The following is a 17134-nucleotide window of genomic DNA, read 5'->3' as shown; positions in this document are numbered from 1 at the left end:
GGGGATCCCATTATAGATGCTACATATAGTAGAGGAAAAATAAGATATTATGAGTAACTTATTCTAATAAATTGGATGACCTAAATGAAATGCACAAATTCCTTGAAAAACACAATTTATCATAATGGACACATACATATGAAAGAAATTAAGTTTATTATCAAACTCTTTCTGCAAAGAAAACTCCAGGGTCAGATGGCTTCACTGGTGAATTCTATCAAATATTTATTTAATGAAGAAAAAAAACAATCCTACACAAACTCACGCAGAACATAGAGGAGGAACACTTTCTCATTTATTTTATGAGGCCAGAATAACGTTGATATGAAAAGTTGACAAAGATATTACAAAAAAAGAAAATTATAAACCCTTATCCCTCATGAACATAGATGCAAAAATCTGATCAGTCTTTGATATAGCAATTTCATTCCTAGGAATTTATACCAAAAAGCCCTCTTAGAGTTGTACAAAGATCAACTACAGAATATCCACTATAGCAATATTTTTTTCACTATAGCAATATATATATTTTAAATTTATTAATTTTATTTATTTATTTATGGCTGCATTGGATCTTCGTTGCTGCGCCCGGGCTTTCTCTAGTTGCGGTGAGCGGGGACTACTCTGCATTGTGGTGCGCGGGCTTCTCATTGCGGTGGCTTCTCTTGTTGCGGAGCACAGGCTCTAGGCGCATGGGCTTCCATAGTTGTGGCACGTGGGCTCAGTAGTTGTGGCTCATGGGATCTGGAGCGGAGGCTCAGTAGTTGTGGCACACGGGCTTAGTTGCTCTGCGGCATGTGTGATCTTCCCGGCCCAGGGCTCAAAACCGTGTCCCCTGCATTGGCAGGCAGATTCTTCACCACCAGGGAAGCCCTATAGCAATATTTTTAATGGTAAAAATTGGAAATAACTTACACATCCCCCAAAATGTGACAAGTTAATTAAATATGATACATTTATATGATTGAATATGTAGCCATTAAAATATAGTAGAAATATGTCTTGACACAGGAAAATTCACCATATATTGTTTATTTTAAAAGTAAATTACCTTTTAATTTACTTTCACCACACACACAAAAAATGAGGAGATAAAGATGTAGTAATCATATCACTATGTGTATGTATGGCAAATCAACATGCTGTACACCTTAAGTACATAAATTTTTTTAAAAAAAGGTAGATTACCAAATAGTATGGCATGACCCTACATTTTCAAAGAAAAATATGTATATATATGTAATGGAAAAACACTGAAAGGACATAAGCCAAATGCCAAAAATGGTTAATCATTGGATGATGGGAGTATGGTTGACTTTTATTTCCTTCCTTTTACTTATCTGTATTTCTTGCAACAAATATATATTACTTTTTAATACAAAAAAGTTATTGCTGAAGAAAAATTTTTAAAAATCTGACCAATGGGCATTTTTGTACCTCTCCCATCACAGTTCTCAGGAAGAAAAGATTTAGGACTTCGGACACTTCCCCTTCACCTTCAACCTAAAACCTATGCATCTTGGGCGACTGGACACAGCTTTTCCCTCCTTTGACTCACTGGGTCCATGGTGGCCCTGCCCTATGGGTCCAGCCTCTACTCAGTAGATGAGGCAGTACAAGTTTTGCTGCTGATCTATTGTGTGACTTTTGGCAAGATCCTTTTCCTTAGGGGCTCCAGTTTCTCGTCTCTTAATCAATGATCTTCAAGGTCCCTTCCAGACAGGAAAGAACAGATTTAGAATTAGAAAATCTTGGGGAAGACTTGAGAATGTGGCCATCACCTCCCAGGAAAATATTCCTTACTATTCTTCCGTGTTCCCAGTGTCTCCAGACAGGTAAAAAGCACCTCCCAGCCCAGGCCTTATACAACCAGTGAGCCTTATATTTCACTAGTCCTGGTGCAGGGCTCGACACAGAGTAGTTGCTCAGTGAACTAGCTTTTTGCCTCCATCTTCTAAAAACAACCCCAGAATAGGTTTTCTAAGCTTGCTTTTGTTGGTGATTTGAATGCAAGGTTGGTTTTAATTACTGGAGCACACGTTTTGCAAGCTTTTTTTTTTTTCTCCCTGAGGTAACAGCTACAGTGCCTATTTGTAACAATTTACCAGGCAGAGCACTTCTCCTGATATGCCAGTGGCTGAGACATTCAAACGGTCTCTCAGCTGGGGCCTTCATCGGAAACACCATCTAAGGGCTGCCTACGGCGTGCTTGTACAACCACATTCCCGCAGGTGCCCAGGCTGTTGCCACGCGGCTTCCAGGGAGGGATCTGACGAAACTCTCGACTTAGGGAAGTCCCAGCTTTGCCACTGTGGAGCTGTGTGACCTTGGACAAGTCCCTTCCTCCTTCAGGAACATTGCAATGGACCAAAGTGCTCTTCCCGGGTCCGTCTATGCTCTGGGGATGGTAGGGTGATATGAATAACATTCGCTTTTAACGTTTATTGATCTCAGATGTCACGCGAATAAGGGACCACAGGTAAGGGACTCAAGGGTCGTAGCGAGCGAGCAAGCGAGCGAGCGAGCTTCTGCGACCCGCACCACAGATATCGCGAGATCTCCTCCTTGCGCTTCGCGGCGTCATCGTCTCGGCGGCCGTGGCGGCGACGGCGACAGCGCGTAAGGTACTCACAGGGGCGGCCCGTATCCCTCCGCCGCCGGCGCGGCCCAGCCCTCCCTCACCGGCCCGCCAATCCCCGCTCTCCCGACCTGCCCCTCGGCCTGGGCCCACCCCGCGCTCCGCCTGCCCCACCCCGGCGGCGCCGCCCGCCCGCGCGTCCCTCGGTCCACCTGCAGCAAGCAGTCCCTCCGACCGTCCGACCCAGAGGCGCCGGCCGATCCCGAGGCCTGGGTTCTTGCTCCCTGGCGGAGGGATCCGCGGCGGCTGAGGAGGCGGCGCTGAGCCTAGAAGGAAGAGGCAGCTACCGCGGTGGCGGCGGCGGCGGCTCGGGCGGCAGCGCATAAAGGGGCCGCCGCCGGGTGATGCGGTGACCCCTGCGGCAGGCTCAGGAGCCGAGTGGGCCACGGCCCCAAGTCCGTCCCGCCGGACCCGCGCTCCGGAGCCCCCCATCTTCTCCGGCCGACCCGCGATCACCGAGGCGGCATCGCGCCCCCTCATCCCTTCCCCGTCCCTCCCCTGCCCCTGTTCCCGCCCCGGGGGCCGCCTCCACCTGCCTCCCACGATGGCTCTGAAGAGAATCCACAAGGTAAGCGGCCAGAGGTCGGCTGTGGCGGGTCGGGCTGCCGGGCGGGTCGGCTGAGCAGGCTGCGGCCTGCATTTCCCGCCGTCGCCTCCTCCGGGCTCGCAGCTTCTTTGGACCCGGTTGCCGGCGATGCCCCGGCCGGGCTGCCTTCACACCCCACTCCCAGTGATGGCGCCCACGGAGGCCCGGGCGCGCTGCCCGCGCTTAGGCCGGAGGTATGTTCGCCGGCTCAGCGTTCCTTCCCGGCCTCCTCTCTAGGCCCCGCGTGGTATGGAGTCCCAGGGCCTCTCCCCGGCCTGGGACTGCTGTGCCAGAGGGCCATTGTCCGGCCGTGCCGGGAGGGGGTGCTGGGACTGGGGCGTTGGGCGGCCCCATCGACGGAGGTCGAAAGGGCTCTATATGCCCCATCTCTGCCCATAAAACCCCTACCTCCACCTGCCTAGGTTCCCTCCACAGAACCGCTTGAGCTTGGGGCCCGTATCTCAGGCAGACTGAGGAAGCCTTTTTTTCCGATTCACAAATATTTCTGGAGTCCACTTGCCTCTTAGCGGCCGCACGCTTCGGTCCACTTAACTCGTCCAGAAACTGTTAAGAGTAGGAAGTTCAGGAGGAAATAAACATGACTTTTATGAGGCAGGGGGGAAGTGGAGGAAGAAGCGTTTTAGTCCTTGAGGTTGCCATATGTAGTCAGAAACTGACACTTCAGTTTGCAGGAATGGATTTAATAGAAAAGCTGTTAAATTGTCAAGGGTAGAGGTAGAAACCTGAACATTGAAAACCACTGGAGAGAATTTCATAAAGTTTCCTTTTACATTCTCTTCGCAAAATGGATTTTAACGCTTAAATTAGGTGATATGTTCAGGGAGATCCTTTTAATGTAGGAGGTATTTTGCTACCTTTTTCCATTAGGAAGGATTTCTTTGCCCTTTAGGATAAAGGGTTATTTATTTGTAGTTGCCTCTGCGGAGGTTTTTCTAATATTGCTTCTGGAGTATAGGCTTAGCTTAAAGTTTAGAGTTTTTCCCCTTCCCTCTAATATTGTAACCTCCTATTACCTCTCACTATCTTTTTTTCCTTCTTCTTCTCAGAAGTGGGGAAGCGGCACTGGTGATTTTTGTTTGGTGTTTCACATGGCTACTTGGAGAGGCTGTATTAAACCTCTAGCCCGTAAGAAGTAGATCCTGGGATTATCCATCCTAAAGGATGGGATAGAGATGCAAGGGGAAGAGAACCAGTTTTCACCTTACCTTAAACTCAGTGAAAATGCAGGTTTGGTCAGTTTAAACACCTCAGCTCAGCAGCTTGTCTTCGTTTCATTCTTGATCAAAGACCTTTAATGTGGAATTAATCCCAATGGTTACTGTAAATTAGGTTAGATCCTCACCAACTTCTTTTGACTTTGATTTCTATCAAATGAAAAAGGGCAGACTTTAGACAGAGTAAATCTACTAAAATGAAGCAGGTTATTTGTTAAAAGAAGCTTGAACTTTAAGTAAAGATCTCTTAACCATTTAAGGGACAGGAGCACACTGAGGACAGGTCTTCCAAGTAAATAATACATATGCATTTTTAAGGCTTTAAGGAGTTAGGAGATTTTGAAGACTCATTGAGAAGTTATCAATTTGAGATTATATGTGTGGGAGATTGTGGCCTTGTTTTTAAAACCTGAAGAAGAGTGAGTATAATGTGTGATCACTTACAGATCAAGAAATGTAGCCTTTAATCTCTACTCTGATATGTATGTTATGGAGGTTTTCTCAGAGAAGGAAATAGCACTCAAAACATGCATTTTAATCTTCTAATATCCTTGCCTCCAATAATATGATTTCTTTTGAATACTACTCTAGATTTTCTCTAAAAGATGCCCTTATTAAAATTTTAATAAGGAAAATCAAGTGTAGACAATGATAATTTGAACTTTTAAAACTCAGTATTAACCTTTTTTCACCTGGTTTATAACCTAGAGCCATCCTCAAAGTATGGCTCAACTTCTGAGACTGCCAGGGATTAGAAAAATAAAAATTATTTTTGGTGTACATACTAGTCATAGTCAATAAGACTGTGAAAACAAAATGGAGATTTTTTTCCCCTAACTTTTTGTATGACACCAATTTTAAATTGAATGCAGACTTGGATAAGACCAGTCCTATGTCACCCTCAGCCCTAGTAATGTATCTGCGATGGAATCCCCCAAAGACAGACATGGCTTACATAATTGATCTTGGTCTTGAACCTTCCCAGTTACTATTCTCTGAGAAAATAGTTCTGCTTAAATACCTCTCAACTTCAGATATCATGAACTACTGCATCTGGGTTCTAATAAAATTTTATTAAGAACAAATACTTGACATGTGGCATCTTTAGGAATTCAGTATCTTGTGTTTCATTGACAGAGGGAAATAGTGTTCTGTGAATCTGATAGTCCTTTAAATGCCATGACTTCTTTGCAAAAAGCTTTTGGTGGACTTTATTTTGATATATACTTTAAGGTCAACTGACCGATGCTTTAACAGAGTTTACCAAAGAGGTTTCATTTTGAACATCCATTGTAGTTCTGTGCAGGGATTGGGACCCTTTGGGATTGTTCGTATCTACACCAAATGGCCCCAGCCTGCTACGTTTTGAGGTTTTCTGCTGACATTATCAGTCTTCAGCTTTGATTTTGATGCTTTGAGTGTCTGTCTCTAGCAGCACCACCCCCAACCCTTTTCCAGTTGGCTGCATCTCATCTGTTGTGGGCTGGGAAACCAGATCACTGAGCTTATTAAAATTATGTCTAAAATAAGATCCAGTAGGCTCTGAGTGAAGAGGGCTTCATGTGTTCTGTGAACTGTGTGGTCTGACTGATCAGAGACCTTTTTTTACTTGCTTCCTGTTTTTCTTCTTTACCTTTGTTATACAGATGCAGGAAGCTTTTTGTTGCTCTTAGCGTGCCATAATATTGAAATACAAGGTTAATTTCTTTATTTTGAGGAAGAGTAAAAGGCTGAATATCATGATTCTTTGAAGAATTGAAGACAGACCAAAGTTAAGATACTAAAAAGCTCTTAACAATGATAGTGCCTTGTACATTTTAATGGTGTCGTGCTAGTTATAGTTAACATTTGGAATACATAGCTTTAATGCCAGGACTATCACTTGATTTACCGTATTTCTATGATTAAAGGTCTTAAGGCCCCTGAAAAGCCCAGTCAGTCAATTTTCCAGTAAAATAAAGATTTCAAACTCTGATGGCTAGGCAGGTGACCAAAGTGAGCAAAGAGAATTGGAGGGAGCTAGAAATTGCATGTGCTATTAGAAGAGGGCAGCTGCTATTCAGCTCCCTCCAAATGTTGCTATTGCCAGGATCTGTGCCCAAAGTTGCCAGATTTTTTTTTTTTAAGGGAAGCCACAAATCCAGATTTTTGGCAGCCAATTCAAATTAAAAACAACAACAAAACCAAAAGATACCACCACACTTTTTTTGTAGATTGGTAGGCACCAGTTTAATATATGATTTAAAACTAACTGAAGATTGAGGTTCAGCAAGTAACCAGGAGTGTAAGGATTAAATCATTTAAACCATACTTTGTCTTTTTAAAAGTGTCAAAGTATTGTTTTATGTAAATGGGTACAATTAAGTATCAGTAGTTTTTTGTAAACTTCTAATTAACTTCTTTGGTGAAGTTTTGTATGGTTATGGTCATAGGAAAAGCCAATTTAGTAGATGCATTGATCCCATGGTAGAAGTTTACATCTTAACTTCATTCATCCTGTTTCACGCTATGAATCATCTTTCTGTAGACTACATACTTTCAAAATGTCTAAGATTGCCAGTTACCAAAGGGTGATTTTTAAGGATATGGGAAAGGAGTTGTAACAGTACTAATTTTATTTTAAGATTATTTTAAAATACTGTACTAGAAGGGTGATATCATACATTGCGTTAATCTTATCAGAGGTAAGGATCCAGTGAATTCCAGTCAAAATGATGAAACAAATTAGCAAATAGTCTTGAGTATTTGGAACTTCAATATAATAAATGGTTGACAGAAGATGACTGTTTGAATTAGTTTTATCTTGGAAAGCAGACATCCATCCATTCATTCATTCATTCATTTATTTATTTGGCTGTGTTGGGTCTTTGTTGCTGCGCACAGGCTTTTCTCTAGTTGCGGCAAGTGGGAGCTACTCTTTCTTGTGGTGCATGGACTTCTCATTGCGGTGGCTTCTCGTTGCAGAGCACAGGCTCTAGGCGTGCGGGCTTCAGTAGTTGTGGCACACGGGCTCAGTAGTTGTGGCTTGCGAGCTCTAGAGCACAGGCTCAGTAGTTGTGGTGCACGGGCTTAGTTGCTCCACGGCATGTGGGATCTTCCCGGACCAGGGCTCAAACCTGTGTCCCCTGCATTGGCAGGCGGATTCTCAACCACTGTGCCACCAGGGAAGCCCCAGACATACCTTCTTACTCCAAAAGATAAGCTTCTTGAAATCTCAGGGAAGATTTTTTTTTTTTCCTTTAGAAAAGGATTCTTTGTTTCACAAAGGTTCATTGAATTGAGAAACTTTCTTTGGCTCTTCTGGGTTGCTATTTAAATGTAATTTAAACAGTCATTAACTTAATAAATCTAGGGTTTTTTAAAAAGTCTCCCAGTGTGTATTACTGTACTGCTGACTGACAAGGAGAAAGTTTTGACAAAGTCCAATTCTGGATATTTTAGTCCAGAGAGAGGGGGCTGCTAAAATATCCTAGGCAGTTCCCAGGATAGGAATACCTGACTCATGCCTGATGCTGCCAGCAACCTCTGCAGCCTCATCCCAGAAATGAAGGCGCACACTTGTTTTTTCTGTAGAAATAAAATTTTGGTGGTTAGGTTCCCAGACTAACCTTCAAAATCATGTTAAACTATGACATAGGAAATAAAGTACCATTTGTTCTTTTGTCTGCACAGTCAAGTGAGATTTAAAGTAATAGAATCATAAAATTTTAGCACTGCATCACCTCTCAGAGCTACTGTCTGAAAAGGCCATGTGACTTAGTAGGGCTGGATAAAGAACCTGGATTTTTTGACTGTGCCCAGTGTCTTTTCTGGCAGGCCCTATGTACGTAGTCGTTAGGTATGTAAATCCAGAGGATGCAATCTTTTTCTTTTGTTTGCACAATTGGATATTTAAACTGTGCCCTGGAAGCAGAAGATTTTTTCCTCAACATCTCTTCTTATTGTTGGAGAGGTGTCTATGAATTCCCTTAAAACTATGTAGATTTTTTGGGGGGAGGGAGCAGGTTTCAATGTTTTAATTCCAAAAAGCAGAAAAATAAGAAACTATGCAAATTTTGGATGTTCTGTCCTCAATATATCTTTCATCATAGTCAAATGGGTTTTTTAATCTCTCCAAAAGACTAAGAATCACTGTCCCGTCTCCTTAAACATTCTGTTTTAATCTCAGTAGGTGACCCAATTACCTATCCTGTGGAGGAAATAGAAATCTGTGTGAATTCTTTCGAATTTCCTTTGAGGCCTTTAAAAAGAAAGAGAAAAACCAAACACCACAGCTACCATCTTTATAGAGTACTCACTCTGTATCAGAATGACTGAATCTTCTGAACAACCCTATGAAAATTCTGTTCTCCCCAGGTTAGAAGAGAAAATGGAGATTTGGAGAAGAAGCAAACTTGCCTATGATTATATGGCTATGATAGGAAAAGCCAGGATTCAAATGCATTCGATCTTGACTCTGGACCCAGGCATTGCTCCAAGTATACCTTAGTCATTGCTCTTCTTCCCTTTTGTCTCTGAAGAAGCTATACTTTACCCATTGCAAGCTAACTTTTACTTTTCATCCTATTCTTTTTGCCAGGTCCTTGCTCTCTAGTAATTGTCCCTGCTCTCCTAGTTCTAACCTCTTCTCTGACTCTTCTAAGCATCCAAACTTATCTAAGAATTTCCTCATCCTTAAAAACAAACAAACAAAAAAAACTTTTAAGCTCTCCTCTCCCCTAGAGCTGATTCCTTTCCTTCCTCCTCTTTATCCCTTCCATCTCTGGCATTTCAGTGCCAAAATTCTTGACAGAATAGTGTCTGTTCACTGTTCTGGGACTGTTCAGTAAGGTCACTGTTGATAACTTAATTGCCAAATTCAATGGATACCTCAGTTTTGTAACACTTAGTGTGATTATTACTCACATTATTACTCATTTCCCTTAACTTAAAATTTGATAAATTTTCTCCTCCTTTCTCATATCTAGTGTTCTAATAACGTTAGTATTTCCTAACGTTATTAGAACACTTTTCAAACTAGTATTATTTATGGATACAAACAAAAGTTCATGAAATAATGCACACTTGGATTAAAATTGACAGCACAAATGGCTGTCAATTAGGAAAGCTAATTAACATAATCAATATATAATATCACAAGCACAAAAATAGGTAAATTACTTAAAAACAAAATATATTAGGATGAAACATTATTCATTGTCATTTTGCTATAAAGTAACAAACACCTAAAGAATAGTATTTTAAGAAAATGAAAGGGATCCTCATCAGGTGCTGCATTAAATGTGTTACTCTTGGGAATTCCCTGGCGGTCCAGTGGTTAGGACTCCACGCTTTACTGCTGAGGGCCTGGGTTTGATCCCTGGTTAGGGAACTAAGATCCCACAAGCCGTGTGGCATGGCCAAAAGAAAAAAATGATGTGTTACTCTGTATTGTTTTCATTATAGTATAATGTGAAAATTTGTTTCAGGGAGGTGCACTGCAGCAAAAGAAAGAATTAAAACTGCATGTTTTGCAATATTCATGCAGTTAGGCTACTACCAATTATTAATTGTCTCATGGACAGACAGATCACCTAATTTAAAAAAAAGTATATGCTTTGCTCATGTTTATTTTAAAATAATCTGTTTTTTCAGGCTTAAGAATCAAAGGACTCAGCTTTTCATTTAAAATTTCCATGGGGCTTCCCTGGTGGCGCAGTGGTTGAGAGTCCGCCTGCTGATGCAGGAGACACGGGTTCGTGCCCCAGTCTGGGAGGATCCCACATGCCTTGGAGCAGCTAGGCCCGTGAGCCGTGGCCGCTGAGCCTGCGCGTCCGGAGCCTGTGCTTCGCAACGGGAGAGGCCACAACAGTGAGAGGCCCGCGTACCACACACAAAAAAAAAAAAACAAAAAAAAAACAACTTCCATATTCTAGCTATAAGTCCATGGGGAATGTAGAAATATTTAGTATTCAATAAGCTTTGATTAAATAACTTCTCAAATATATAGTGAATTATGATAATAAACAGGATAGTTCTCTGAAGTCAGGTAATACCCATGGTTAAATGCTGTTTATGCATCGGAACACAGATATAATTTGCTTTGTGGTGTGCAGGTTTCTTCAGGCAAATTATTGCTTTAAATTCGTGGAAATATGTAGTATTTCTTAAAGACGTATTAAAAGTAGATAAAATTTAGGACAAAAATATTGCCATCTTTATTTCTATAATACATGTTAGTGTCTCATGAGAAAGATTAATATAATTGAAACAGTTCTAATTGATCTTTCTCAGAATTATTTTCCTTTAGTCTTTGTGCTTTTCCTTATGCCTTCTCAACCCATCCCCTCCTCCTGAATTCTTTCTTCATCCTTGGAGATCCAACAGACCCCTTCTCTGTGAAACATGCCCCAGGCATGCAGGCAGTAGGGTTCTGCTGTAAAACTGTTTCTTAGTATGCAGACATGATTGATTATTATCCCCTCTAGACTGAACTCTTCTGGGCAAAGTCCCTGTCTTACTCTTATATTCTCAGTACCTGATGCATAGTAGGCATTCAGTTTTTGCCAGCAACATTTAATGAATGTCAACAGCAAGTGGTATAGTGAAAAAAAATAGTAGGATTTTGGAGCAACATGCCTACTGAGTCATGTTCTAACCCTGTGGCTTTAGGCAAGTTACTTCACTGATTTTTTTTTGGCCTCAGCTTCCTTGCCTATAGAATGAGGATAGTGTCACATACCCTGCAAGCCTGTGGGGGATGAGTAGAAAGAAAATATGGACCACATAAAAGACAGTTTTTTGTTTTTTGGGTTTTTTTAAATTTATTTATTTAATTTATTTATTTTTGGCTGTGTTGGGCCTTCATTGCTGCACGCGGGCTTTCTCTAGTTACAGTGAGCAGGGGCTATTCTTCGTTGTGGTGCGCGGGCTTCCCATTGCGGTGGCTTCTCTTGTTGCGGAGCACGGGTTCTAGGCGCATGGGCTTCAGTAGTTGTGGCACGCAGGCTCAGTAGTTGTGGCTCGTGGGCTCTAGAGCGCAGGCTCAGTAGTTGTGGCACATGGGCTTAGTTGCTCTGCGGCATGTGGGATCTTCCCGGACCAGGGCTCGAACCCATGTCCCCTGCATTGGCAGGTGGATTCTTAACCACTGTGCCACCAGGGAAGCCCAAAAGATAGTTTTTAATATTAATTACCACTGGCTTAACTGCCCAATAATGTTGACCCATGAAATTGGTAGAATCTTGAAATCTTAGGTGTCAGTGTTAAGTGTCTGTTTAGCATTTCACTTCATTGGTACCCCAACCAAAAAAGAAAAGGGAAAAAAAATATACCCTGATGTTGTAAAGTGATGTTTTAGAATATTTCTAAATGGAAAAAGGGACTGAGTTCCAAATTTTTTCTTCAACAAAGTTCTAACTATTGTTATCTTAATACGTTTCCAATAAATGTGATATTTTTGTAAGCCTAGATGTGAAAACAATTCTCTTAACATAATTTTGTAATAGAAGTATCTGCTGCTGTCCTTTGAGCATGTCCCCACACCACTTGTAGAACATCAGTGCCTATATAAGTGATAGCACTCCTTTGCCAACTTTTTAAGGGCATATAGCAGATAAAACATTTGAAATCAAAGCTGAATTTTACAGAAGCTGCAGTGATAACAGTTTAGAAATAGGTTTCTTAAAATAATAGTATGCTAATGGGAGTGAGCGATTTTCTTTAGATTAAATGTCCTCATTTATACCATCTGTATTAGTTTCGTAGGGCTGCTGTAATAAATTACAAAAAACTGAGTGGCTTAAAACAACAGAAATCTATTCTCTCACAGTTTTGGAGGACAAATGTCCAAAGTCAGCATACCCGCAGGGCCACACTTCCTCTGGAAGCTCTGTGGGAGGATCCTTCCTTGCCTCTTCCAGCTTCTGGTGACTGTAAGCATTCCTTGGTTTGTGGCTGCATCACTTCAGTCTCTGCCTTCATCTTCACACTACCTTCTCTGTGTGTAGCCTTCTCTTTTATCTCTTATAAGGACACTTGATCTTACACTTAGGGCCCACCCATGTAATCCAAGATGATCTTATCTCAAGATCCTTAATTTAATTATGTTTACAAAGACCCTTTTTCCAGATAAGGTAACATTTATAGGTCCAAGGAATTAAGATGTGCCACATACCATTTTAGGGACCATTCAATGCAGTATACCATCTAATCCCCAAATTCTAATAAAGTGACTGCTGTAATTACGTTTGGGCTTTTCTGATTTTGTTTTTATCTTTCTAAAATTTTGAAACAATCTCAAACCTACCAGGGAAGTTGCAAATACAATACCTAGAACATCTTTTTCTTTAACCATTTCAGAGTAAGGTGCCAACATGATGACTCATCAACCCCAAATACTTTAATGTGTATTTCTTATAAAATGGACATTCTGCTACATAATCGCAGTACAACCATCAAAATTAGGAAATTTCCATTGAGATACTACTGCTATCTAATCGTCAGACCCCATTTAAGTTTTGCCAGTTGTTCCAATAATGTCCTTTATAGGAAAGAATCCAGTCCATAGTTACTTGTTGCATTTAGTTATCTATCTCTAGTTTTCTTTAATTCCTTACTCTTTCCTTTGCTTCATGACCTCAACACTTTTTTAAAATTAAAGTATAGTTGCTTTATGACCTTGACACTTTTAAAGATTAGAGTCCAGTTATTTTGCAGAATGTCTCTCAGTTTGTGTTTTTCTGATATTTCCTTGTGATTAGATTTGGGTCATGCATCTTTGGCAGGAATGTCACAGAAGCAATGCTGTGTCTCTCTCTACATCCTATCAAGTGGTACATGATTTAGGTTGGATTCTTTTCATTCCATCCTGTCAGGTGGTATACAATTTCAGTTTGACCCATTACTGAGAATTTTCACTTCCATCACTTGATTAAGGTGATATCTACCAGGTTTCATACTGTAAAGTTACTCTTTTTCCTTTTATAATGAGTAAATAATTTGTCTGGAGATGCTTTGAATATATGTACTTCTTCTGTTTTTACTCTTTATCTATTGCTGCATAAGAAAATACCCTAAAACTTAGCTGCTTAGAACAATAAACATTTATTATCACATAGATTCTGAAGATTGGGAATCTAAGAATGGCTTAAAGCTGGGTGGTTCTGGCTCAGGGTCTTTTTTTTTTTTTTTTTTTTTTTTTGCGGTACGCAGGCCTCTCACTGTTGTGGCCTCTACCATCACGGAGCACAGGCTCTGGACGCACAGGCCCAGCGGCCATGGCCCACGGGCCCAGCCGCTCCGCGGCATGCGGGATCCTCCCGGACCAGGGCATGAACCTGCGTCCCCTGCACCGGCAGGCAGACTCCCAATCACTGCGCCACCAGGGAAGCCCTCAGGGTCTTTTTTGAGGTTGCAGCCAAGCTGTTGCCGAGGGTTGCAGTACTCTGAAGACTAGAGGATCTCCTTCCAAGCTCACTCCGTGGTTGTTGGCGGATCTCAGTTCCTTGTGGGTTGCTGGACTTACAGACTCATTTTCTCCCCACGTGGGTTTCTCCCACTCAGAGCTGCCTGAGTGTGCTTAAGACATAGCAGCTGGGTTCCCTCAGAGTGATCTAAGAGAGATAGAGCATCCAAGTGAAAGCCTGTAGTATCTTTTATAACCTAATCTCAGAATCGACAGGCATACCATCACTTCTGCCATGTTCTGTTGGCCTCACAGATTACCCTGGTACAGTGTGGGAGGGAAGACTGCACAAGGGTGTGAATACTAGGAGTTCAGGATCGTTGGGAGCCAACCTGGAGTCTGGGTGCCACACTGTTACTCAAAAATTTTAACTTACTCATTTTAAAGTTTATATTTGTATGGACTCATGATTTCCTATTTTATTCATGTGGGTTATAATAATTTATTATCATTTACTTTAATCCTCAAATTGTCCCCAATTTGCTTTTTTCCCCATCATTTGAGTACTTCTTTAAGTTCTGGCACAAAAAGATGTTTCCTGCATTTTCTTGTACTTTCCCTGCTCTAGCTCTGTAATCATCTATTTTTCCAAGGATCCCTTGGTCTTTTTAGTGGTGAATGGTATTTAGAAACCAGGATCTGAATGCTAGGTATGCTCATTGCTTTTGGAATCTCACTGTTTCCAGGCTTTCTCAGTGTAATCAGTGGATGTAGCTAGGGGAATATGTGTATGTATTGATTTACTTTTCTCTATATATATCAAAAACCATGAGTTCACACCGGTGCCTCTAATTCCAGTCCAGTACCATAGGGTTCACCCTGTATTTTTTCCTTTCAATATTGGTATTCCTTTATCTTACAGTGAAAAACCTGGCTTCCGTTAATGTACTTAATCATTCGATCAATTCCCCTATGTGTAATCAACTTCCCATTGCTGTGGCCCACCTACATAGATAGGATTCTTTGTCCCCCTCTCTCCTAGGGGTGCCCTTCTTAACTCTGTCCTACCTTGGACATCCTGCAGTGGGTCATGCCCATTCCCCTGTGGATAGCCTCACTATTTTTTAAAAACAAATTAAAATATAGGACTTGTTTGACATAAATATTTAGATTAAAAACTGTTTAAAATAATAATGCTAATTGTTACTTAAAACACATACGGAAAAATCAATCTAGTGATTGTGACCACATGCACTTTTCCCAGTTAGGGAATATGGCATTTTCTATAGCCCATTTTTGGAAAAGACTAAAAGCATAATTTTAGTTTAGTGTTATTATTATGAGACAATTTTGATAATTATACTAGTAACCTGTATAAACTAGTCTCCATTCTTAGAAATAGTTGGAAAGAACCATAATTTAAAGTCCCAAAACTTAATCTTTTATTATGAAGTATTTTTATGTCTACAGAAAGTTTTAGATACTGATGTGACCAACACCTAGGTACTTACTATCCAGTTTAAGATTCAGACCTACCTAATTTAGCTTCAGTATTAAAGTTTAGTCAGGAGCCATGGCTTCTCTTGGCAATTTATGAGCTTGGGATCTTTGCATATATTTAGAAATATCCATGTTTTGATAAGGGTACATTGTTGTAAGTAATGGGGAATTACTTGTGAAACCTCCCCTACTTTACCTATTGCATCAAGGCAATACTATATCATCACTGAGTTTAGTAGTAGGCTAGATTCCTGTCCATTGAAAGGTTATTTATACTTTAAGCATTGTGTTTCACTTTTGTTGACTCGAAGTAATAAAATCCACTTTGAAGTAATTGAGCTTATCAGGAGTATATCATACATGCTTGTGAGCTCTTTTTAAAATTGTGAATTGCCATGATATTTATATCCATTTCAAGGCTGACTTGAAATCATTTCCCACATGTTTAAAACACTGATTAAGTTGGTTTAAAACCGAAATTTGAATTCCTTTCAAAGAGAAATAGTTATACCATTTATTTTTATCACTACAGGGCAAATCTCTAATGAATAAAAATTTGTTTAACTTACAGCGACAATCCCAAAACATGCTTATGCAGTATTTTTTTCAGTATATGTAAGTCTTATTTCAGTTCCTCTATTGTTGAACCTATAACTTGATATGAAAATTAAATTGTATGAGGTCACATGCAACATTAATACAAGGTTAAGAAGATTGTTCAGACTTTGAGGAACAACTTGAAGGTAACAATGTATTGGCATTTGGATCATGAACATGACTTGATCTAATCTGGGAGTGTGAGGTAGGACCACCAGTGTGGCACTCCTTTTACTTTTTTTTTAAAAAAAATTTATTTATTTATTTATTTATTTATTTATTTTTGGCTGTGTTGGGTCTTCGTTTCTGTGCGTGGGCTTTCTCTAGTTGCGGCGAGTGGGGGCCACTCTTCATCGCAGTGTGCGGGCCTCTCACTGTCGCGGCCTCTCTTGTTGCGGAGCACAAGCTCCAGACATGCAGACTCAGTAGTTGTGGCTCACGGGCCTAGTTGCTCCGCGGCATGTGGGATCCTCCCAGACCAGAGCTCGAACCCACATCCCCCGCACTGGCAGGCAGATTCTCAACCACTGCGCCACCAGGGAAGCCCTCCTTTTACTTTTATAGTCAGTATTTTCATTGTCTTCTTGCTTCCAGTATTGCTGTTGAGTCCAAAACTATTCTGATTCCTGATCCTATGTATGTGATCACCTTCCTTTCTGGAAGCTTATAGATTTTCTTTGTCCCCAATGTTGTGAAATTTCATGATGTTTGATGGTGTAGGTCAGTTTTCACTTATTTTACTCAACATTCAGTTGGTCTTTTTGAGTCTTTTTTTTTTTAATATTTATTTATTGGCTGCGTCAGGTCTTAGTTGCAGCACGCGGGATCTTTCATTGCGGCACACGGGCTCTTTGTTGCAGCGCGCGGGCTTCTCTCTAGTAGTGGCATGCAGGCTTATTAGTTGTGGCACGTGGACTCTCTAGTTGCAGCATGCAGACTCCAGAGGGCACAGGCTTTGTAGTTGTGACACGTGGGCTCTCTAGTTGTGGCGTGCCAGCTCCAGAGTGCGTCGGCTCTGTAGTTGTGGAACGTGGGCTCTCTAGTTGTGACGTGCAGGCTCAGTAGTTGCGGTGCACAGGCTTAGTTGCCCCCGGCATGTGGGATCTTAGTTCCCTGACCAGGAATTGAACTGGCGTCCTCTGCATTGCAAGACCGATTCTTAACCACTGGACCACCAGGGAAGTCCTTGAGTC

At 41.3% G+C, this 17134-nt stretch overlaps 1 protein-coding gene across 3 annotated transcripts in view; it reads left to right on the top strand.

The window, feature by feature from the left end:
* The first annotated feature begins 2826 nt into the window (after positions 1–2826).
* UBE2D2 (ubiquitin conjugating enzyme E2 D2) overlaps positions 2827–17134 on the top strand; it is a 59417-nt gene continuing 45109 nt past the window's right edge. For all 3 annotated transcript variants that reach the window (XM_079702170.1, XM_079702172.1, XM_079702171.1), the window contains exon 1: positions 2827–3206. In XM_079702170.1, the coding sequence (XP_079558296.1) occupies positions 3183–3206 (24 nt within the window). In that variant the 5' untranslated portion in view covers positions 2827–3182. The remainder of the gene's footprint in view (positions 3207–17134) is intronic.

Source organism: Hyperoodon ampullatus (genome assembly GCF_949752795.1).
Source record: "Hyperoodon ampullatus genome assembly, chromosome: 4".
Taxonomy (NCBI): Eukaryota; Metazoa; Chordata; class Mammalia; order Artiodactyla; family Ziphiidae; genus Hyperoodon; species Hyperoodon ampullatus.
Note: the sequence above shows the minus strand (reverse complement) of the source record. Positions and strands in the feature narration are given on the sequence as shown.